This window comes from Erpetoichthys calabaricus, chromosome 8 (genome assembly GCF_900747795.2).
Source record: "Erpetoichthys calabaricus chromosome 8, fErpCal1.3, whole genome shotgun sequence".
Lineage (NCBI taxonomy): Eukaryota > Metazoa > Chordata > Cladistia > Polypteriformes > Polypteridae > Erpetoichthys > Erpetoichthys calabaricus.
This window is the reverse complement of record NC_041401.2, coordinates 134550192-134575871: the sequence shown is the minus strand read 5'-3', so window position 1 is coordinate 134575871 and position 25680 is coordinate 134550192. Positions and strand designations below refer to the sequence as shown.

Here is a 25680-nt window from a genome sequence, read left to right as displayed (position 1 = left end):
CATTTACAAAACAAAACGCTGATGAAGAGATGCGGAAGAATTTAAGGTGGCCTGGAATTACGAGTGTTAAGCTGGACATTTCTTGTTTTAGTTGCAGTGCATGTCATCCCCTTGGGTGTGAGTATAACTGATGCTGAAGTTTTGTCCTATTGGCTTTATTCACGCCACCCTCACCAAAAAAAAATACCCACGCACCACATTATTTTCATATTAAATAAAATGTCCTCATTGCCAGGCAATGTGCAGAGAAAAGCAAAACCTTCAATGGGCAGCATCACTAAGCTGAGCTGGTGGCGGGGCGTGGGGAGAGTCAGGGTTCTTTAAAATAGCCCACTAAATACAGCATTATTATTGACAAGCACCAACAAATTAAAAACCACCACATGTTGGCTAAGTGCAATCAAATTAGTCCGAATTTTGGGGTATTTAGTTTCGCCTTGGGTTGGGGGGGTGGTGGTTTAGGTTAGAGTTTTCAACCCCTACATATTGATACATCAAAATGTCCTTTCTTAGCAGATACCGGTTGTCCTTTCAGTGCTGAGGTTTAATTGGATGTGTCAGAATTACAATGTAAGTAACAGAGTAACTTTCTGTATATAATATTTTTTTTTTCCCTTCCAGCCCCAAGAGTTAATATTACAAGTTCACTGGAGCATCTTATTCTTGAATAAACTACATATATACACGAGTAAAATATTCCTTCTGTAGATCAGTTCTTGCATTTCCTTTATTTTTGTTGATGATCAATGGAAAATACAATTTTAGAGGAAACTATATTCTTTTGAAATCAAAACAGGTTATTAGTAGGAATAATGGAATTTTAGGTATAAATATAAATTCACTCTGTAGCAGATCCTGTAAAAGTGGTAAGTTTCTGTCAAATGTGCCCGTAAAACTTTGATTTGAAATTTTACACCATTACAAGATTTTGGAGCAATATACACTGAATCGTGGTTTCCTTTAACTTATTACATACAGAACAGCTGTTTAAAAGCTGCCTATTTGTGTCCCACAGAATGAACTCAACATTTTCAGAAATGTACAGACGAGAACAGGTCAAAAGAAATATTGTGAACCATGTACAGTGTCCACCTGTACAAGAAGGGAACATCTCTTGTGAGCTGAGCAAGCACTTAAACTGATCAAGGCATGCTGTTGTTCCCATCCTGCATTCCCCACATCGCAGTTTGACCTCCAAGGAGATATTTTAGTTGTCCACAATATTGCATTATTTTACCACTAAGCCCACAACTTTTTGAAGTGTATGTTATGTAAGAGCCCTTGACTGTTCAATCCAGCTTGAATTTCTATGTATTTTACTGCATCTTGAGAAGCAAGAAGAAGCCAACAGAATAAGGAGTACAGTGTGTACCCAAGTAGGCCACTTGCTAACCACGTCTTCTTTGAGTTTTGCCTAACTTTTCTGCATTCATTTCACACCTCAATTTCCAAGCAGCTAACCACATTTTTCCTCTGCAGGGCAGTTTCCCCTTTTCATACACCAGCAGCCCCATTTCTCCACGCTATTACATCTCAGCACGTGCTGTGGTGCCATTTTACCTGCATTCATTTGCATAAACTGCCTATTTCTCTGTGCAATCACAACTGAAGTGAAAAAAGATACATTGGTAGTCTTTGTTGACGAGTGTGTAGTCAGTCAACTTTGCATTTATATTATACATGGCAATACTGCAGTGGTATAGCCACCATTGTATTTACTGTTTACCTCTAAATGCCACAGGACATTCACTAATTGCTAATTGTAGTCTGTGACAGAGCCAGACTCCAGTGCTTTGGCCATAGAGAGCAATGATCTTCATGATGTTTGCCCCATTATCTGTAATCATGAAAACATGTTGTTCCTGCAAGCCCATTGTGACTCTTCGTGCATGAGCAGATGCGTCAATCTTGAGGAAAGTGTGCTCTATGGGAGCATTTGCTTTTCACCATAAATTCTTCATTAATGTAATAAACTATTATGTTCAGGAATGTTCAATATCATACTAGTAAAAATGTGTTTAGTACGGTCGGATGTAATTAGTCATATGATGGTGCCTTTGACTTGCCAACATATGTGTGCTCAGGAAATGTCTCTGTGACACGTTACAACACTCATTTGCTGTTTAAAATATTTAGTAACTAGGAAACCTCGATCTGTGACACAGCATAAGTGCTAAATGGAATGCAGCAATTCCTTTATGTCACAAATGCTTCATTAGGTTGAAGATGGACAACTGGCAAGGACTAGGCACTAAGCAGAAAATCGCATTTCTGGAATCATTCTAGGAGAGGGAATGAAACATTATCCTTAAGGCGGCCCACATGAGGAATGGTATGATGCCACCATGAAAGGATTGCAGGTGGCGAAATGGCGGCACTGCTGCCTTGCAATAGGGAGAGCATGGGCTTTCGTCCTGGGTCCTCCCTGCATGGAGTTTGTAAAGCACTTTGAATAGTGAAAAAAGCTCTATATAAAAATGTAAAGAATTTTATTATTATTATTATAATCTTGATCAGATGACAATGAAATGCTGTTCTACATGTACCAAGAAATCAAATGTGTCTGAAAACACACACCATACCATCATACATTTAGAACAAGTTTATACTGTTGAGATGTTGAAAGATTGACCCATTGGACTTTCAAAAAATACTTGGAATACTATTATCCATTCTTAAGAGACCAATCCTGCTTATCCAGTGTTTTGTTTATCTTTTAAATGTGTTCTGAACTGTAGTGAGGTACGTGAAGTGTGAATTCGGACACTCGCCGTTTTTGTTAGTTTCACTGCACTTAGTGTTAGTTGATTCACTGTGGCCTGTCTGTTACTCTGCAGGTGTTACACTCCATCAGCCACTTTTGCCAAAAAAGTTACTAACCCTTAAAATGGTTGGATATTTTTGTTGGATGGCCTATTCAACAAATTCATGGTACGATCTTAAGTGGAAACCACCATATCGGTGTCTATTTCCTTGCAAAACATTCCAGCATGGTATGGTAGAGAATACCAGACAAGTTCAAAGTTGCTTAAACCTTTTTAATCTTGGCTATATCCACCCTCTGAATTTTACCTGCACACACACACACACACACACACACACACACACACACACACACACACACACACACAGAGTTAAGTTAGAACCTGCCTGACTACTTTAAATTGTACTGCTTGCATGTATCATGCCGCCACTAAGTAAGCATTAAATTATGTGGTAAGGGCAAGTGTTATTTATCAGTATCATATTTGGCCAATGCATTTATTCAAAAAGGCTTTCAAGTTCAAGACATGTTATTAGTGTTCAGTGATTTTTTTCTGTCTTTCTAAAAACGCTGGAGCACATACACATTAGGTGAGTTGTTCATTTCTACTAAATGAGGCAGATGGTGGGAACTGAACCAAAAACCTTGTGGTTTCATGTCTAGTGTCTTAGCCAAAAGCTGCTCTAGTTATGTACACTTTAAAACTACTATGATTACTGAAGGAGTGGAAGGACAGCACACTCTTTATAGTTAAAATGTAATTTCAGTAGAAGCTTGCACCTTGGCCAATTTGTTAAAAAAAAAAAAAAAAGGTTGTTGCACTAATATTAGAAAATGCTTTTATTGGTTTCACTTTAAAATAAACAAAAAGCAGCTTCTGAGTAAAGCAAAAAAAAATGCATACTCACCCAGGGTTACGCTTCTTTCGACAGCAGCAACAGCAACATATAATAATGCTCAGTAACAGAATCCCGGCCAGCACAGAGATTGTGATAATAAGAGCTTGGAAATCCACTACAGGCAAAAATCAAAAATTGTTCAGTCAGTAACTAATATGCGAAGTAAACACTGAAGTTACAATAATTTGCGTTTACCTTCTGACATTTCTGTTACTTTTAAAAGGTGATCAGAATAGCTTAGTTACAAAGGTTTTCTCAACAGTGAGGCGATTACTACTGATACTGCTGCTGTGAACAACTTGCATTAAAATTTACATACAACTTGAATAAAAATATACAAATAAGTATACAGATAGCCAAAGGTCTGTTTTTATGTATGTAGTAAAATAATTTATATATAGCAAAGTCAAATTAAAGAACACTGTGACAAAGTTTTGTTGGGCATTAATAAAGTCTTAGAATTTTCAAACAAACTTTTTATATGTCCTATTTTATACAATTTGTTAACGGACCCTAGTCAGATGGCATATAATTTACCATTTGGTTCTGCAGTAGCTTAAACAGCTTTACATTTGCTGGCACCTTATATAATTGCACAGTGCAATCAGTAACTAATTTTGTGCTATTGTGGTAACAAAACCAAAAGCCTAAATTCTGTCTCTTAAATTTTACTAAGAAATATTAAACCTTACCCAAGAAGAATGCAAATTCCAAAAAACAAAGACTACACAACCCAAGAAATTAAGCGATTGCATCCAAAACAGTTTACCTATGTTGATAATTTTTTTCTACTGTTAAAGGGGGGACGGGGCAAAAAACAAAAGGGGACAGACTCTTAAAAAAACTGTTCAATATGCTAACTCAGCCAACATGTTTATACAATGACAGGAGAACTGAGCTGCTGCACAACATTTTGGTAGACCAGCACTTTTCCCTGCGTTGTTAGGTACCATTTTACTAGGATCAAAAATGATTGGAATTCTTATAAATTCACCTGAAACTTTCAAATTATGCATGTTTGGTTTAAGGTCACAACAAAATGTCTAACACAAAAGCAAATCATACATCCAAAATTTAAAAAAAAAAAAAAAAAAAAAAAAACTCCTTACCCCAGCACACTCCCCATCTTGCTGAGGACAGTTCACAGAGAGACTTGGGAGGAAGAATGTTTTTCACTGGGTAATCAATACACTTCTTGTTTGAGTAACACCACAGACACTGCAAAACAAGCAAGAAAAAGACACCATAAATTTCAGAACTTGCTGTGCAAAATACTGGTCAAAAGCAAGAAACAACTTTGCACAAGGAAAGTTCTGCTCCAAAGATACAAGACAAGAGGATTTGAAATCACCAGATACCCTACTCTTTTACTGCACAGTGAAAGTGCGGGCTAAGGGATTCTACCATATCATTATGCATGTAAACCTGCACTAAAAATGGACACTATGAGCAGCCAATCTGCTTTTCTTTCTGTTAATATATTTCATTATACATATCACTAACCACAAATATACTGAAGTCCAGTTCAAAACTTATTACATCTAGTCTCAGCATTACTGACAATTTGATTTGACATCACTATTGTAAAATTGTATTATGAAATGCAAACCATGAATTTTGCTCATCACTGAAAAAACCAGATAATCAGTTCTGATGTGTACAAAGACTCAAAATAGTTAATTTAAAAAAAGATATTTAAATTAAAATATTTTTCCTGGGATAAGTAATGTCATGTCAAATGCTATAAATAGACTACTATTATAGCAGCTCTATAGTCACTGGATTCATGTCTAATGTTAAACTCTATCCACTATGAAGACCACCTAGGATTGTATTCCAACTGTGAGGCATATTTCCAGATTTCATCTTCGTTTGGCCATATATACAGTATTTCTGCAGGACCACAACACTGCTTTTCCTATGCTAGTGGAGGTCTTGGGCACACCAATACGCCCTCACCTCTCCCCAACCATCTTTGGGGCTATCCCTTATGGTGCACATTTCCTGATATCAACTGCATTTCCTTGTTGGTTCCTAATCACGCTCAGCTACAAACCCTTGCACCACCCTCTGTTTATCCACTTAGGATAATATTATATATTCTGCTATCTGAAAATGGGAAAAAAACATTCATCCAACAGGTTTTAACTCAGAAATTATGACAGCCTTTCTCAGATACCGCTTCTTTTTTAATCCCTAGAACAGTCTTGATTCTTGGTTAAAATACAAAAAAGCAGAATGTACTGAACCATGGAAATAAATCTGGTATATAAAATACAAGCCCTTTTGTTGCAGATATCCAGGATTAAAGTTTGTACTGAACTATGACTGTCCAGTTGAAAAAATAAAAAAGATGGCACATGTGTGCCTTATAAGCACAAGACAGCTGAACAGCCAATATTTTATACTTGCTCCCAAAAACCAAATACTAAAAAAATATGACTGAGAAGAGAAACCGGGTTTTAAAGGTACATTTATATGAATTATTTCCCAGTGCTAAATTTACCCGGCCAAATCATAAAATGATAATTCATGGCACTGCTTTTGTATTAATAAATATCGCATTATTAAAATCCTCTGCCCTTCAAAGCATACTAATTCATCAATAGGATTAACAGCATAGAATACAGTAGTAGTAATTGGATTGACTTATTAATTAATTGATATATTAGATCACCAATGTACTCCCATCTACTCTAATTCAAAGGAGCAGGGAGCATGAGTCTATCCTGGCAGTACTGGGCACAATGCAGGAAAAGCAGTAGAGTAGGGTACCAGTCCATCACAACATCCACTCATGCACACACTCCCTGAGATCGTTGAACCAAACATACAAGGTTTTGAGAATGTGGGAGGAAATCTGGAGTAGCCAGAAGAAAAGCACAGAGACACAGGGAGACCATACAAATTCCACATCGACATTCAATAGCTGAATTTGAACCTAGCATGCAGAATCTGTAAAGTGGCAGTACTAATCAGTCTGCATTACTGTGCCACCTAAGCTGAGAATATTTTAACTAAATATTAAAACTTCCTAAACTAACAGCATTCACACTCTGACAGGAAAACAGTACAGTATGATTACAAATTACAAAATATGTATTTTTAGCAGCATATTTTATATTCTTTAGACTTTGCATTACTCCAAAGATGCAATTTACCTTGGCAACTCTAACATTTTGGTGAAATATGGGTAATTAAACAATTACTTAAAATTAAAATAGCAGAAATACATTTGAAAGTCTGGTTGTTCACTATCTGTTCAAAATTTTATCAACTACTGTCAACAGCAGAGAGAACATGTGACATAAGAAAATGCCCGAAACATTACTATCAAAGTGCTTTTTAAACTGTGGGTTTTTGACCCTCTAAGACATTTTCATTCCTCCTGGAGTCTGAAATCCTCCCTTGTGTTAATATTCATTTCCCACCCTAATTTCAAAATTGAGTTTTAAGCCCAGACTATCACAGACCACTCTCTCTCTCATTCCAAAATACTAATGGTATACAGTATTGCTGACCAGTCTGACTCCCTAGATACAGAGTGTACAACCATGCTCTGCCATGTTTGCTCAAGTAAACACAGTGACTAATTCACTGACTGGCGTATATTTCTGTCATACTATAATTTACCACAGAAACCGTGGTACAACTTTCATGACAACCGGTGTACGGACCTATTAAGGGAATACAAAGCTAAAGGAGGCACGGAATTGTCTTGTCACATGATTACCCAGATCTTGCATGGTACTGTTACTCTGGGCCTCACCAGTTCTGCTCAAGGACGCAGGGTAATTTTTGTTCAGTTGTAAAGAAAACAGACCACCCTGGCCCACAATTAAAAAATTGGCCTAAAAACCGAATTGGCCCAGAAATGGACAAGAGAGACTCGAGTGCAAATGTAATGGCGAATGGCTTGTGAATATGTGGGTGTCAGTTTGGAAAATCTGAAAATTGAGAAATTAATTCAGCATGAGGGTTAGAATTTCAATTTAACAAAAAAAAAAAAAACAAACAACATACCTTGTCATAAACTGGCCTTTTGAATTGTTATTTTTAATCCCCTGTCAAGTACACCACAGAATGCTGATCTTTACAGCCATTATATTTTGATAGTAACAATGCAGTACTTACTCATAATATGTTTAAATATCAAGTATAAAGCATAAGACAAATGGAAGTGAAAATTAGAAATGAGGAAATAGTACTATACAAAGTATATTTTAATTATATGCTCTGGGTTTATACAGTAGACATGAAAAGAAACTGTTCATTTCCAAAGAAGTATTACACCATCTCAGAAGGTAAAGTCCAGGGTGGGACAAAAGTTAACCAAGAAGCAGAAGGCTCTAGATAACTCCATCCATTTAACCCGCTATAACCCAACCACATGGTCACGGGGGTCTGCTGGAGCCAATCCCAGCCAACACAGGGTGCAAGGCAGGAAACAAACCCGGGGCAGGGTACCAGCCCACCGCAGGGCGCGTGCGCACACACACGGGACAATTTAGAATTGCCAATGCAGCTAACCTGTATGTCTTTGGACTGTGGGAGGAAACCGGAGCACCTGGGGGAAACCCACGCAAACACGAGGAGAACATGCAAACTCCATGCAGGGAGGACCCAGGAAGCGAACCCGGGTCTCCTAACTGCGAGGCAGCAGCGCTACCCACTGCACCACCATGCTGCCTGCTCTAGATAACTGTATGCAGAAATTTCATTTATAAACAGAATCAGATTTGTAAAAAGATACAGATCCATATTACTAACCGAGAATGGTAAACCGGATGGCATGGACGCAGGTACACGGCGATGGGACCAGGAGACGTACTGCGCAGGCGTGTACAGCGCGCATCTCATAAACCGCACGCGAAGTTGTATCCACTGCGCACGAAGGAGTCACAGCCCAAAAATGAAAGAGCTCAACTGACATGAATGAGAAATGAAGCAACAACGCGCCCATGGCTAACGACTACCGACAGCCACACAAAAAAAAGAGGACTCTGCGCTGCAGCCAGATTCAAATGGAAGAGGCTACGGAGGCCCCACGGGTCCATAAAGTACGGAAGGTGCAGGCGTCAGCGCCATATTATGAGTGGCATTACTGCGGAGTGAAGGCACAGGCGTCACCGCCATATTGTGAGTGGCACTACTGCGGAGTGAAGTTAGGAATAATGTGCTGCTTGGGTCGACTAATGTATTTCAGGATACCCAACGCCGGGGGTAGGCGAGCGAAGCGAGCAGGGGGCGGAGCCCCCTTGTCATCTCTAGAAGATAGACAGGGATGTCTGAATCTGTGCTGCTGTTGCCAAACTGACGCAAGAATACGCTTTTTATTATTACTTCTATGTTCTATTTAATCATGTATCTTTGTATTTATGTGCTTTAAAAAATAAGCTAAACTCGAATATTCATTTGGATGAGAGTCTTACTTTTATCCTTTTTCAGATGTTCAGGTTGGTGTGTGGATGTCCTGGTAAGCCTCTCACTGAAGGGCTAAGCAGCATTCGGGAAGTTAAATATAGGTCTGTGAGGCAATGGCCTGCCACATTATAACCAGACCTATTAAACTGGCAGCAGCAGGAACTGCAGGGTGAACCTTAAGGGCCCTAAGGCCACCACTGCCTCCATCGCTCTCATTAATTAGCCTGGAAAAGAGAAACTGAAACCATTCGTATCCTTCTAGGCCTGGATCTAGACACATTTGCCATGCCAAGATATAACAGACTTTGCAGCTACCTTTGGAAATAGCAACAGTCCTGCAAATATTAAACTTACTTAACTGTGTGACTAGCAAACACAATGGTCTGTACTACTGGTATAGTTTGATGTTAAAGCTTTACTTACCGTTACATTGTTCAGACATTCTTCACAACTGGTGTTACTCCGTGCTGAGCAAACTAGTTTTTAAAAAAAAAAAAAAAAAAAAAAAAAAAAAAGTTAGAAAATGATTTGCCACATTTATATCTTAAAACTAAAACATCACGCAGGTGAGAGGGGATTGGCACGAAACCAATTCAGTAGATTGGGCATCATTTGACCACACAGTGCCTTATGAATATATATCAGATTCTTTATAAACATTTAAATGTTATTAGTTTATAAGTGAAACATACCCATATTGGCACAGCCTGTATTTTTGTTGCAAACACACATAAATCAACAAGAAAAATATATTTGCTTGTTAAACATTTTAAGTGGCAAACATTGAAAACTGCTTCTGGAAGTATTCAGAATCAATAGATGAATATTTGATTAATTCACCCTTGCTGAAATACCAGTTTCAAGTGTATTTTTTGTCTAGGGTCTACTAGTTTTGCACACTGGTTTACTTATTTCTCTTGGAAGATTTGCTTCTGCTCATTCAAGTTTATAGAACAGCACATATGGGTCACCATTTTAAAGACAGTACAATAGGCTCTGACAGGGCCACTGAAATTATTCCATGGGCCTGTGAGCACGTGGGATCTCTGCCCTGCTTAAATGTGCATCTTCTTCCAGTCTTCAGGGTTTTTTTTATTATTAAACTGTAACAAAGTGCCTCCAATTACTCCTCAACACTGTGCTCAACCCACTTTTCATTTATCTGATAGATAGATAGATAGATAGATAGATAGATAGATAGATAGATAGATAGATAGATAGATAGATAGATAGATAGATAGATAGATACTTTATTAATCCCAATGGGAAATTCACATTCTTCAGCAGCAGCATACTGATACAATAAATAATATTAAATTAAAGAATGATAATAATACAGGTGAAAAAAACAGACAATAACTATGTATAATGTTAAATATTAACGTTTACCCCCCTGGTGGAATTAAAGAGTCGCATAGTTTGGGGGAGGAACGATCTCCTCAATCTGTCTGTGGAGCAGGACAGTGACAGCAGTCTGTCGCTGAAGCTGCTCTTCTGTCTGGAGATGACATTATTTAGTGGATGCAGTGGATTCTCCATAATTGATAGGAGCCTGCTGAGCGCCCTTCGCTCTGCCACAGATGTTAAACTGTCCAGCTCCATGCCAACAATAGAGCCTGCCTTCCTCACCAGTTTGTCCAGGCGTGAGGAGTCTTTCCTCTTAATGCTGCCTCCCCAGCACACCACTGCGTAGAAGAGGGCGCTCGCCACAACTGTTTGATAGAACATCTGCAGCATCTTATTGCAGATGTTGAAGGAAGCCAGCCTTCTAAGGAAGTATAACCGGCTTTGTCCTTTCTTGCACAGCGCATCAGTATTGGCAGTCCAGTCTAATTTATCATCCATTATTATTATTATTATTATTATTATCTGCAACAAGCTATCCAAGTGCTGCTAGTGACAGTTATACCTACAGCACAATGTTGGGGCTACAACGCTTCAGTGGTGTGGTTGCAGACTGCCTATGATCTACAAGCATTGGACAAGTGGTTCAAAAGTTGACAATCACAGATCAGATTGACTTTTAGATCGCTCAAATACGTCAATTCTTTATACAGGTATTTATTTAAAAGCCAGGCTTATGTCCATGAGGAACAAGTCTAAAACTTCTACCATGAAACACAACATCTGACTTCCCTGCCAACAGTAACTGTAGTGTTTTATTAACTTCACCATGTGTGGAGAAGATTCACAATGAGTCAACAAGAATATGAACTTTACTAATGATCACAAGGAAAACAGTACGCAAGCCTCCTTTACAGCTTTTAAATTAGGTACCTGTACATAAAACCTGACTCCCTTTCACTTTACTGTAATTCTTTTATTAAGCTCAATATTGGTTAGTTACTAGTACTATATATGCATGTAACGCCATATACTACAGCAGGGTCCCCAAGTTTGATCCTGGTGGGCCATAGTTTTTTGTTCCAGCCCATTTTCTCAAGTCAAAGCATTATTACTGCTGGAGCAGTTACAGCTAAAGCAACAAATACATGCTTCATTTTATTTAATTCACTTGCTAAAATACACAACCTTTAATGGCTTTTTTTGGCTACAAGAGCAGTTTCAGACTGTTTCTATTTTTCCTACCCAGTTTGTCATTTGCATCTAATAGTTAATTACTAAGGAACAAGCAGTTTACCAACTAACTCCATGGAGCTGTAAGTTTCGTACAAATCAACCTCTGCTTTTACCTGGACTTGTACCATAATTAAGAAAGCCGTTATTTCTCATTATCTATGGTTTGGTGTCCTATCACAAAATGCAAAGCTAGGTTTGCTAAAGGTTTAATTGATTGGAATGTGTACTCAGCATTTACATATGTTACAGGTTGGCATCGGTTTGTGTTTCAGATTCAGGATTTTCAGCATTGTTACATATACAAAAACAGAATATAAAATAAAGAGAGAGACAGATTTAAAGTATTAAATGACTTGTCATGGAATTTTTCTGGCTGTACCAAACTCCTCACCTGAGGAGAAGACCCTGTCCACACTACTATGCTTTTATTTAAAAACACAGACATTTTCTCTGTTTTCACATTTCATCCACACTACATTGGTGTTTTCAACCCATGAAAACAACTACTGTTGAAAATGCTCCCCACAGTCAGATACTTTGAAAAACAGCGGTTCAGTGTTTCAGTGTGGATGAGTGAAACGGAAGATATTTGTTAACACTGATTCTATTGCACCCTAGTTAGTTTGTGTTTATTACGTGGCCCTTCTTGATTCTGCTCATTACAACATTTCATCCCCGAACTGGTAACCTGTCATGGAAGAAAAACATTCCAACATAGCAAGGACAGAAGGGTTGCCTTCACATGTTGTGCCTTCCATGTTCTTTTTGAATAGTTTTTAGAAAACACTGTCAAGCGACTTGTCACAGTGCACGAAAAAAAAAAAACACCAGTCATAAATCCTCTCAAACTGCACAAGCACATTAAATCTGACCGCCATGTCATGATATGGGTGCTCTGACTATATGTGTACAATGCACACTCTGGTCAATGCACAATGAAATTTGATAGTGAAATTACAAAATTGGCTTATGAGACTGCTCACACTACAAGACAAATTCTTCCGATCATTCAAATAACAACTGTAAGGTGCAGTCAGACACTGCTAACAGTCTTGTACTGCTTGTGAAATAATGGCCAATGAAAATGAAATTTGGGCCGACTCAAAAACCTCAGTCAGTGGCTACAAATCAGGCTTAAAAAGAGGTCTCTGCTGCTGCGTGCAGGCCCATTGTAGGTGGAAGATTACATCATATGCATTTTCAGTCATTTTAGTATGGCTGAAAATACTTTCATAAATTATGGGAAAATACTAGTGTGGGCAGAGATTAATTTTGTTTAAAAATGCCATTTTTAAACATAAATGTAATAGCTTGGACGTAGCCTAAGAAACATTGACACTTTCAAGTCCTCGTCAATTGTGTTTGCTTTTACTGAAAAATCAAAATCAATCCATGCATGTTCCCCATTGTTCAACTGTATTATCAAATAAGGCAAAATGTCCCAATACCTGTGCCATTTTGTCCCTTCTCTTCTATTTGTTTTCCTCTCCCACAAAAAAAAGAAAAAGGTACACTTTGATAAGCTGACTTTTAGAAATAAGGGTGCACTCTTAAGTCCATAAAATTCTTGCCACTAGATTAATTATATATGAAGACAAAGAATATTACACTGAACAAAAGGATTAAAAGTAATGAACTTTGAAAGGCCCATTTACTGAGGTCTTTGCAAGGAATAGATCGTATTTTTCACTCCTTAAGACGCACCTGACCATTAGACACACCTAGGGGTTTAGAGGAGGAAAACAAGAAAAAAATATTTAATAAAATATAGCAGAATAATATTTCAATCATGTAAAGTCAACAGCAGTATTAAGAACCATCATCACCGTCATTAACAAATGAGGAGAGACTAAGGTTCAAGCACTCTTCTAGTTTTCTGGAAACGCCAAAAACTCCTCATCGCCAGTGTCAGAATTTATGAAGCTCAGTTGCTCACAATCACTTTGCAGAAGCATGTACCTATCACGTGGCATAACCTGTCCAAAGCCACCAGGAGACAAAGCACGTTTGGACCAATGCTCCCTTAAGTTATATCACCAGTCCAGTCCCATCTCTATTTGTAATGGCACAAAGCCCTTCATCTTGTCTTTTGTTGTGGGTTTCCACTTTGAAAAACGAGAATGCGGTGCAAGTGCAGTCCGCGATTCAAAAATATTGCTCTGCATACCTGTTTGTCTCGTCTGACAGTAGCTGAAAGTATTCCTCCCACACGAACCTTGACGCAAGTGCATTGGCTGCGCGAATGCGCTCAGCTGGGGAGCCATCGGCTGGTGTCCGATCAGCTGGTGCCAGTTCCTCACTCTCTTGCTTAATCTCCTGATCACTCTCAACAAAATCAGATTCTGAAAAATCAAAGTCCGACTCAGCAATGATGCGCAAAACATTGCCTGCGGAGTATTTTGTTTTCTGCACTTGCTTCGCTCCCTCGTGAGATGTCGATGCCATCTTGCCTTTGTTTACATTTTGTAGCTCACGCATACACAGGGATTAGATGCCAAGTCAATGAGTCTAACATTCCTCCAAGCAGAGAGGGAATGCCTGTAGCATAACGGCGAGTTTTGTTGCCATTAACAGCTGATTGTCGCCCTCTACCCCTGGGTGTCAACTTTTTTCAGGTAATATACATCACAGTCTGTGATGCAATATTCGCTCCATAAGATGCACAGACATTTCCACACTTCTTCTGGGGGGGAAAAAAGTGCGTCTTATGGAGCGAAAAATACGGTACATTCTCTCTCTCACACTCACTCACTCACACACACACACGTAATACGGTCTTCTTGTTAGTTTCCCCAATAACATTATCCCTTTTCACTATGGAACCTCCAACAGTTCATACAATAAAAATCAAATAATTTTCATTATAATTTTCCTGATGTTCCTGGCAAATGGATTAAGAGTAAAAGTATTTTTCACATAAATACCTTTCACAAAAAATATATATTTTACAAGAATTACATGTTATAAGTGACTGTTAGCTATAGGTGGTCCACTGTAGCTTTTAATTTAGCAAATTAAACATTGATTTGAAACATTAAGTATAAGGCAAAACATTATGAACACTCCCAAATGAAGCAAATGGCCTTGAATACCTTGAAATAACCACACATGTCAAGGTCAGAAATATATTAAATGGTAAGCTGGTATTAGGTACTTGTAGTACAGGCACGTGTAAAGATATGAGTGAGTAACGACTTTGTCAATATCCAAATGACTGGGTCACAGAATTTCCAAAATGGCAAGACTAGTGGGGTTCTCAAAGTCAGCCATGACGAGTGTCTACTAACAGTAATCCGAAAAGCACAAACACCCAACAGAGTGATGGGCAGTCAAGACTAGATGGAAGAGGTCAACAAAGGCTATCCTGTCTGATACGAACCGACAAAATGACTACTGTGGTGTAAATTCCAAAAAATGATAATGATTATGGGAGTAATGCATCATGACACAGTATATGAAACCCTACTGCTTATGGTGCTGCATAGCTACAGGCCATTCAGAGTGCCTAACTCACTCCTGTGCACTGTCAAAAGTGCCTACAGTGAGCAGTCAGGCATCATACCTGGACATTAGATCAACACAAGAAAGGTTATGCTCCAGTGAATCCAGTTTTCTGTTGAATCATGTGGACAGCTTGGTACATATGGCCATTTACCTGGGGAAGAGATGGAACCAGGAAGCACTGTGGGAAGACCAGCCAATGAAGGGAGTGGGATGCTCTGGGCAATGTTGTGTTGGGAAACTCTTCACCTAGTCTGACCAAGTGCTTCATCCCCCTCCCCTCCCAAAAAAGGCTTGACTTGTTAACTCTTGCACAATTATTAGAAAAGTATCAAGTTTCTATTAAGATTCTTCTAACGAACAGTTTCTTTAATATAGGTCAGTGTGTTGATAATGCGGACTAATGTATTGTTACTTATGTAATTCTTAGCCACTGTTATATGCAGGTGTTTCAAGATGAGCGTTAGCCATTTTTTTTGTATATATTAAAATTCAATTCAATGTGTTTTTAAAATACTTAACTATTATTTTGCAATTACTGCCAAAAGTTAATTCCACTTTATTTTTTGTTGAAAAGAAGAAAATAGTAATTTTGCACTCAACAGCTCATTGAAAAGTCTTTTATAATTTTGTTGGTATTGATGTGCTTTTCAGCAAGGTCCGATAGTCACAAAAAGGTTTAGTTAATACAATTAGATGCTATACACAGTGTATACTCAATTTTCACTCCTAAAAATTTTCAATTGAATTGGAGCAATAGCTACATACTAAGATTGTCTCAATGTCCAAATTTATTTTATAGTCGCAATGTTTTAAAATAGATTTTGAACATTACCAAAAAAAAAATATACTCATGAAAACCAATTTCTTTTTTTTCAGTTCAACATTTTCCATTTTCACTGAGGAAACTGACCAACTTCTTTCCAAATGCTGGTTTCTGTGCAGAGTTCAATTTCATGCTCATTGTACTTCATTGTTGAAGGTTTATTACTAAAAAACTTTCATTAGTATGAAAAAAAAACATCAATTTGCTTCCTTGCTTACAGAAGTATCTATCATCACCTAATGAACCATCTTCCTTTAACACTAGAATTACCAGAGTCAACGAAAAAACTAGTAGATCCGGCCCACCTTAAAACCATTCGCACCTCTCCGCCAGTGTCCTTTGTCCTCTAAATGTGCCGGCTATTCCATCCCCCCACCGACTTAGAACGTGCACGAGCATCTCCCAGTGGAAATAATAGATCGTTATTTGGAACACACGCATTTCATGTGTGTTCCGTTTCTACAGTAATCTGTGTAGACACATTGTTAAAACAGAAACTTTTTCATATTTTAGTAATAAATGTAGGCATAAACTATTGAATGTGTGAAGCAGCGTGAAGTCCAAACATCAAATAAACACTTTCACAAAAGGTTCAAGAACAATACAACAGCTTCCGTGATGTAGCGGTTAAGATTTGCTGTCTCAGAGCCCAGTAGGCTTACTGTCCATCAGAGACCCAAGTTCGATTCACCGTTGAGGAGAAAGTGTTTTTTTTTTCTTTTTCTTTTTAACCTCAAACGGACAAAAAATGTATAAATTGGTACGTACTGTCAGTTAATGAGATCGTTATATTTTCATGTGGGATGCTCCTTTTAAAATATTTTTTAACAATTGAGACTGCAATTAACATGAACATGTGTCCTTATAACTGTTATTTTTAAGATCCATAACACACAGACAGACAGAGCACTGCATAATAGAGAGACAGAAAGGCAGAAAAGTCACTAGATATATAAACAAACAGGGAAGGCACATGTACTGAAAGAATAAGCTCATGCGCTCTAACATTTCCCCCAACCCTGATCCCCACCCCGAACTTGTGCTGTTACTTAGTCAGTACAGATGCAAACCAAGTGTTTGTATGTATTGTATAATATTAACAAAAAGAGCCGCTTACTACTGAAAACAGCAAATACAGGAGTGAGTGGGGATCGAACCGGTGACTCTTGATCACACTTGGTTTGCGTATATACTTGTGCTGTTTCTTAGAGTCAGATCGGGGGTTGGGGGTTAGAGCGCGTGAGCTTCTTCAGTGCTGCAAGATCAATGCACAATGATCTTTTGTTTTTCTTTCAGTAATAGCGCCAACATAAATCCACACCCGATCTGACGCTGTTCGTTTTCAAATAATATTGCATTAGTGCGATGATGTTTTCAAATATATTGTCTCTTTCTTTCAGGTGTGTAATAGAAACCACAGCATAGAGAGAGATGTGTACATTGTAACAGGTACACACGTTGTAAATGTAGGAAAGACTATCCTTGCGTGTCTGTGAAGAGTTAACATTTGAATCTGATGATTGCATATAGCGCTGAACTTACTGCTCTGTACTATTCTATCCTCTGCATGTCCTGGAGTACAAAAGAAACAGCATATAGCAACATGTGGGGACTGGCAAAATCAGGGAGAAAAAACACGCAGTCACTGATTACAAACCGCAAGATGTTATGTGAATGAATATGAATAATATGCATAATGTTGCATCCGTGCCGCAAAATTTTCCGAAATGTACTATACAGGTCATAAAACGAATAATTCCAAATATCATATACTAGCAAAACACCTACGCTTCGCAGCGGAAAAGTAGTGTGTTAAACAGGTTATGTAAACATATATATACATATACAAATTTACATATCTACATATACATATGCACATATATATATATATATATATATATACATATGCACATATATATATATATATATATATATATATATATATATATATATATATATAAATATAGACATACTTATATACATACATACATACATACATTCACACACACACATATATATATGTATATATATATATATATATATATATATATATATATATATATATATATATATATATATATATATATATGTGTGTGTGAATGTATGTATGTATGTATGTATATAAGTATGTCTATATTTATATATATATATATATATATATATATATATATATATATATATACACTAGCAAAATACCTGCGCTTCGCAGCGGAGAAGTAGTGTTAAAGAGGTTATGTAAACATATATATATATATATATATATATATATATATATATATATACATAAACATATATACATATATATACATATCTACATATACACATATCTACATATACATATATATACATATACACATCCACATATGCATATATATATATATATACACATATACAAATTTACATATCTACATATCTACATATATATATATATATATATATATATATATATATATATATATATATATATATATATATATATATATATACTGTATACATATCTACTTATTGGCTCCTGTATTTAGGATATAGCGGGTTGGATAATGGATGGATGGACATCTGTATGCATAGCCCTATTTGCCCATTTTCGTTTTTTTTCTTTCTTCAGTAATATTTCAGTAAACCCGGAGCTTGTCAGTTCAAATCCTGGTACTGACACCACTGTGTGACCCTGAGGAAGTCACTTCACCTGCCTGTGCTGCAAAAAACAAAAGTAATGTAACAAATTGTACCTCAGATGTTGCAAGTTGCTGGAATAAAGGCACAAGTAAAATAGATAAATATGTATTATACACATAGGAAGCATTAATTTATTTTCAGTTAAGTCATCTGCAGCAAACCTTTATAAATGAGGGTTTCTTATTTTTAGATAGTGCAAACTGTTTCTTCTTCATTGAGGTTTTCTCTTGGAGAGCTTTTTTCATTTCATTGAAAATTAAAGCAGCAGCTGCCAAAATATGTAGCTTTCTTATTAATTTTTCAACATTGTGTAAAATAACTTTATAAAGTAACATAAAAGGTTTAAATACTGGTTATCCTTTTACACTAAAATATTACTAAAGAGATACAAAAAAAGTAAAATGCATATGTTCTTTTTCTTTAAGGAGATTAAATATTACTGAAGAAAGAAAAAAAAAAAGTAAAACAGCCAAATGGGGCTATGCATACAAACTTAAAAGGTTTAAATAAAACAGAAATATACACTTTTATTTTTACTTGCTTAACTTGTGGAGGGTGTATCCTGTAGCAAAGACCTAAATTTTTTTTTTTTTTGAAAAACCGTTTCAGTCAATAAGTCTTAAAAACAGGTGTAAAGATATTGACAATAAGCTACGCAAACCCACCAAGACATGGAATCGTTTAAATCAAGTATCATTACATCCGGCACATAGCATCCGGCGCCGCCGTGAGTGGCAGCCTTTTCAGCAGCTCAGTGTATGACTGTATATGTATGTGTACTTTTCTACTTTTATTTTTTATTTTTCTATTTTTATTTATTGATCACTCCTACCACTTTATTTTATGTGGATTCCTTCCCTGGACACATTTACTTTTACAACGTGGGCATGGATTTTAACACGCCGAGACTCGCCTATTCAAGTACTCAACTTCGGGCGCTGAGAACAAATGCCAGTGCCGGTGTGGTTCCCTATTTACCCGACGAGGTAAGAAGGCGGTATCGTGGCAGCAGAGCCGGCACTAAGCTAAAAAAGAAGCGGCTTGCGAGAAAGTGGCGTTTCAAGCCTTCGGTGCCTTCTGTGATTCTGGGGAATGTAAACTCAATCTCAAATAAGATCGACGAACTGGCTGCGCTGGTGAAAAATGTAAGGACCTACAGAGAATGCAGTTTGTTGTGTTTCTGCGAAACGTGGCTAAATAACACCATCCCAGATGCCAACGTGGAGCTACCCGGGTTTAGCACAGTTAGAGCGGACAGAGATGCAAGTACCTGTGGTAAGCACAAAGGAGGAGGACTCGCTCTCTATGTTAATACACGGTGGTGTCACTCTGGACATGTTAACGTCAAAATCTCCACTTGCTGCAGGGATATCGAACTGTTGGCCGTAAGTTTACGTCCCTACTATTTGCCCAGAGAGTTTGGACATGTCATTGTTGTTATTGTATACATTCCTCCTCGGGCAGACGTGGAGTCAGCGAGTGACATCATCCATTCCGCTGTTGCTAAGTTACAAACGCAGCACCCTGAGGCGCTTGTGCTAATCGCTGGAGACTTTAACCATGTGACGCTGGACAAAACATTGCCTGCATTCTCCCAGTATGTGGACTGTAACACCCGGGGAAATAAGACTATTGATTTACTGTATGCAAACGTTAAAGACGCATACAGCGCCACCCCGCTGCCTGCGCTTGGGAAAGGAGATCATAACCTGGTTCAGCTTCAGCCTCACTATAAACCAAAAGTTAGAGTCCTACCTGTAACCACACGATCATTCAGGAAGTGGACCCCGGAGGCTGAGAATACTCTGAGAGAACTTTTTGGAACTACAGACTGGGATATCCTGCAGGGATCTCATAATGAGAACATTGAGGAAGTTGTTGACTGCACTACTGACTACATCAACTTCTGTATGGACATTGTAGTTCCAGTAAGAACAGTACGCTGCTATGCTAACAACAAGCCATGGATTACAAGTGACATCAAGGGCCTTTTGAATCAGAAGAAAAGGGCTTTTAAAGACGGTGATCAGCATGAGCTCAAGCGCGTGCAGAAGGAACTCCGAGTCCAACTCAGGGCGGCGAAGGAGCAGTACAGGAGAAAGCTGGAGCAGAAGTTGCAGAATAACAGCATGAAGGAAGTGTGGGATGGGATGAAGATCATCACTGGCTGCAGCTCGAAGCGGGGTACCACCATTGAGAGAGACGTGAAGAGAGCAAACCAAATGAACAACTTTTTTAACAGGTTTGACCACCCTAACCCACTCTCACTCTCACCTCGGAGTACTGCACCCTCCACACATCCTTCTGCTGATACCAGCATAGGAAAAACATCCCCACCCATAATAACAACAGCGCAAGTGAGCAGAGAGCTGAGGAGACTTCGTGCCAGCAAAGCAGCGGGTCCAGATGGAGTATCGCCACGACTGCTGAAGGTCTGTGCATCGGAGCTGGGGGGTCCTCTACAGCGCATCTTCAACCTGAGCCTGGAACAGGGGAGAGTCCCGAGGCTTTGGAAAACATCTTGTATCACCCCAGTCCCAAAGGTATCACGTCCTAGTGAGCTGAATGACTTTCGGCCTGTTGCTCTGACATCACATGTGATGAAGACCATGGAGAGGCTGCTGCTTCACCACCTTAGGCCACAGGTTCAACACGCCCTTGACCCTCTGCAGTTTGCATATCAGGAGAAGGTGGGAGCGGAAGATGCCATCATCTATATGCTACACCGATCCCTCTCTCACTTGGACAGAGGCAGTGGTGCTGTAAGAATTATGTTTCTAGACTTCTCTAGCGCCTTCAACACAATCCAACCTCTGCTCCTTAGGGACAAGCTGACAGAGATGGGATTAGATTCATACCTAGTGGCATGGATCGTGGACTATCTTAAAGACAGACCTCAGTATGTGCGTCTTGGGAACTGCACGTCTGACATTGTGGTCAGCAACACAGGAGCGCCACAAGGGACTGTACTTTCTCCGGTCCTGTTCAGCCTATATACATCAGACTTCCAATACAACTCGGAGTCCTGCCATGTGCAAAAGTTCGCTGATGACACTGCTATTGTGGGCTGTATCAGGAATGGGCTGGAGGAGGAGTATAGGGACCTAATCAATGACTCTGTTAAATGGTCCGACTCAAACCACCTACACCTGAACACCAGCAAAACCAAGGAGCTGGTGGTGGATTTTAGGAGGCCCAGACCCCTCATAGACCCAGTGATCATCAAAGGTGACTGTGTGCAGATGGTGCAGACCTATAAATATCTGGGAGTGCAGCTGGATGATAAATTAGACTGGACTGCCAATACTGATGCGCTGTGCAAGAAAGGACAAAGCCGGTTATACTTCCTTAGAAGGCTGGCTTCCTTCAACATCTGCAATAAGATGCTGCAGATGTTCTATCAAACAGTTGTGGCGAGCGCCCTCTTCTACGCAGTGGTGTGCTGGGGAGGCAGCATTAAGAGGAAAGACGCCTCACGCCTGGACAAACTGGTGAGGAAGGCAGGCTCTATTGTTGGCATGGAGCTGGACAGTTTAACATCTGTGGCAGAGCGAAGGGCGCTCAGCAGGCTCCTATCAATTATGGAGAATCCACTGCATCCACTAAATAATGTCATCTCCAGACAGAAGAGCAGCTTCAGCGACAGACTGCTGTCACTGTCCTGCTCCACAGACAGATTGAGGAGATCGTTCCTCCCCCAAACTATGCGACTCTTTAATTCCACCAGGGGGGGTAAACGTTAATATTTAACATTATACATAGTTATTGTCTGTTTTTTTCACCTGTATTATTATCATTCTTTAATTTAATATTATTTATTGTATCAGTATGCTGCTGCTGAAGAATGTGAATTTCCCATTGGGATTAATAAAGTATCTATCTATCTATCTATCTATCTTCCTTTCTTAAAGAGAAGTAAGGCAGTACTTATAAGCTTACATATATATATATATATATATATATATATATATATATACATATATATATATATATATATATATATATATATACATATATATATATATATATATACATATATATATATATATACATATATACATATATATATATATACATATATATATATATATATACATATATATATATATATATATATATATATATATATGTGTATGTATGTCTATATATATATATATATATATATATATATATATATATATATATATATATATATATATCTATATACTGACTTAGTCACCTCCACCCACCGCCCCCATTAACCCAAACCCCCAACCCCCCCCACGGAATGTTTTGCTATATATTGCCTTTGATTCTTGTAAGTCTAAGCATTATCCTCTGATGAAGATCCCTGATAGGGGTTGAAAGCTCAGGAATAAAATTATTTTATGATACGTGATTCGTTTTTTTTTTCTCCCTTCGTGGATCTCCAACTGCAAATATCTATATCTATATATGTATATCTATATATATCTATATATGTATATCTATATATTTATATATCTATATATATATATATATATATATATATATATATATATATATATATATATATATATATATATATATATATATATATATATATCTAAATCCCCGCGAAGTACTGCTTTTAAATTTTTATTAAGAAGAAAAGCTTTTTAAATTGAGGGAAAATATCCCAATAGCAATTTGTTAAGGATCTGTTTTTTTGTGAAGCAGCCTTAACACAGCTTTTCCGCTGTTTTATAAACAAACGCCATATAAGGTCTTCCTTTTTCCTTGCTTCGCCAAGGAAGGAGCCTTTTTATTAAATCCAAGGGTTCTTCGCTTTTTTTTTTGTTTGTTTATTACGATTATTATAGTTCTGTTTGTATACGACGTTGTCAGTTCAGCACTCAGGTTGTAATATGACCAAGCTGTGCAAGCTTACTGTTAAGAATGCAACGTATAGTTGTACATGAGAAAAGCAATCTTGCCTCAAATCAATGGCAACCTTTTGTAGGTCTATGAACTTAATTTAAAGTTTAGGTTTACACGGTGCTTTCTTTCCGAAGTACCTGCACTCATGAATATGTCTGTATGCGTCAGTCGCTCAAATCCCCGCGCTTCGCACCGGCGAAGTACTGCTTTTAAATTTTTATTAAGAAGAAAAGAAAACCTTTTAAAATTGAGGGAAAATATACCAATAACAGTTTGTTAAGGATCTGTTTTTTTGTGAAGCTGCCTTCACTCGAGTGATCACTTCGAGCTGACTTGCTGGCTAACCATAAGTGTTACCTGGTAGGTAACCACCCATACAATCAGATTGTGAATCAGACTACGAATGCCATGAATGTAATTACCCCGATCTACATGCTGTCAAATAAACGAACCACACGCCATGGCGCAATTTTAGGGGCTTCGCCTCTAGCGCTGACGTCACGTCCGAGGTTCGATTCCTGTAAGGGAGTGAAGTGAATGGGTGGTTACCTACCAGGTAACGCTTATGGTTGGCCAGCAAGTCAGGTAACATCAGCAACTATGCCTTCAGTTGTGAGAAGCAGATCATAGAATGGATGAAAAGAGTTTACTGTCAAATAATGCAAAGAGTACGCGACACGTCTTTCCCCCTTATTCTTGGCTCATCAGGCGTACACACTCACTGCACTCGCTTACGGTAATCGAACCTCGGACGTCAGCTCTAGAGGGGCTTCGCAGCGGTGAAGTATTGCTTTTAAATTTTAATTAAGAAGAAAAGAAAACCTTTTTAAATTAAGTCTTAAAAAGAGGTGTAAAGATATTGACAATAAGCAATGCAAACCCACCAAGACATGCAATCGTTTAAATCAAGGCGCGAGTCGAAAAACACCATCCCATAATATTAGTTAACGATTAACACATTTCTATATGTATTGTAAGCATACAATACAACTGATAATATGTTGCGCTTATTTATCTGGTGTACTGACATTTTTGCGCGTTTAACGGCTGAAATCTAACGTGGTTTGTGCCCTTCAGAATGAAAAGAATTTGCATTTACCTTTTTAATAAAAGGCGAGCTTTTAAGCCTGAGAAATCACCCCGTAAATGCATACATTTAATTGCACATGTGTTAATATGTATGCTTACACAGTATTAAAAGACACTCAACAATTACACAGTATTAAAAGACAGTCAACAATTAACGTCATTTACCTTCGTTCCCGCGTTTGACTTGTGCTGTAAATCTCTTCCTCGTTTTCAGTTCACGTGATTACGTAGGAGGCGTCATACGTGATGACGCGATACGTGACTCCGCCTCCTCCATTACAGTATATGGACAAAAAAGAGGTTCCAGTTATGACCGTTACGCTTTGAATTTCGAAATGAAACCTGCCTACCTTTTGTAAGTAAGCTGTAAGGAATGAGCCTGCCAAATTTCAGCCTTCTACCTACACGGGAAGTTGGAGAATTAGTGATGAGTCAGTCAGTCAGTCAGTCAGTGAGGGCTTTGCCTTTTATTAGTATAGATACCTACATCTGTGGGTTTTTTTTTGACACCATAAGGTGCACACTAATTCAGCATGAGCAGGAACACTCAATAAAACTGAATAAAAAAAAAAATCAAGTGACGGTGAGATACAAAGAAGGCAGATTCAGCAGCGTTTGTGTGTCAGCTTTTATCCCTCCAGATGAGAGAATGTCCAGTTCCATTGTCTCAAAACACCACTCACATCGCCAAGTTATTCCGTTTCAAATTAAATGGCTATTAGTATGTATTGTGATCGTGATTTAGAGAGAATAAAAGTTAAAAATAACGGTAACTTTTACAAGTCCTATAAATGCACACCATGTGTTACAGACGCAAACCAAATGTATGTGTGTACTGTATAATATTAACAAAAGGAGCAGCTCACTACTGAAAACGGCAAATATAGGAGTGAGTGGGGATCGAATTGGGGACTCTTGATTACAAGTCAGCAAATCTTACCGCTACGGCACGGAAGCTGTTGTATCATCCTTGAACATAGACATAGATTGCTGTAGACATGGAACACACATTGAAATTATTTCCCATATACAACTCTAGGTAG

At 38.1% G+C, this 25680-nt stretch overlaps 1 protein-coding gene across 1 annotated transcript in view; it reads right to left on the bottom strand.

Moving 5' to 3' along the window:
- pttg1ipb (PTTG1 interacting protein b) overlaps positions 1-25680 on the bottom strand; it is a 78513-nt gene that overhangs the window by 22758 nt on the left and 30075 nt on the right. The window contains exons 2-4 of the mRNA XM_028807491.2: positions 9511-9563; positions 4773-4881; positions 3673-3778 (exon numbers count right to left, since the gene is read on the bottom strand). Of these exons, the coding sequence (XP_028663324.1) occupies positions 3673-3778; positions 4773-4881; positions 9511-9563 (268 nt within the window). The remainder of the gene's footprint in view (positions 1-3672; positions 3779-4772; positions 4882-9510; positions 9564-25680) is intronic.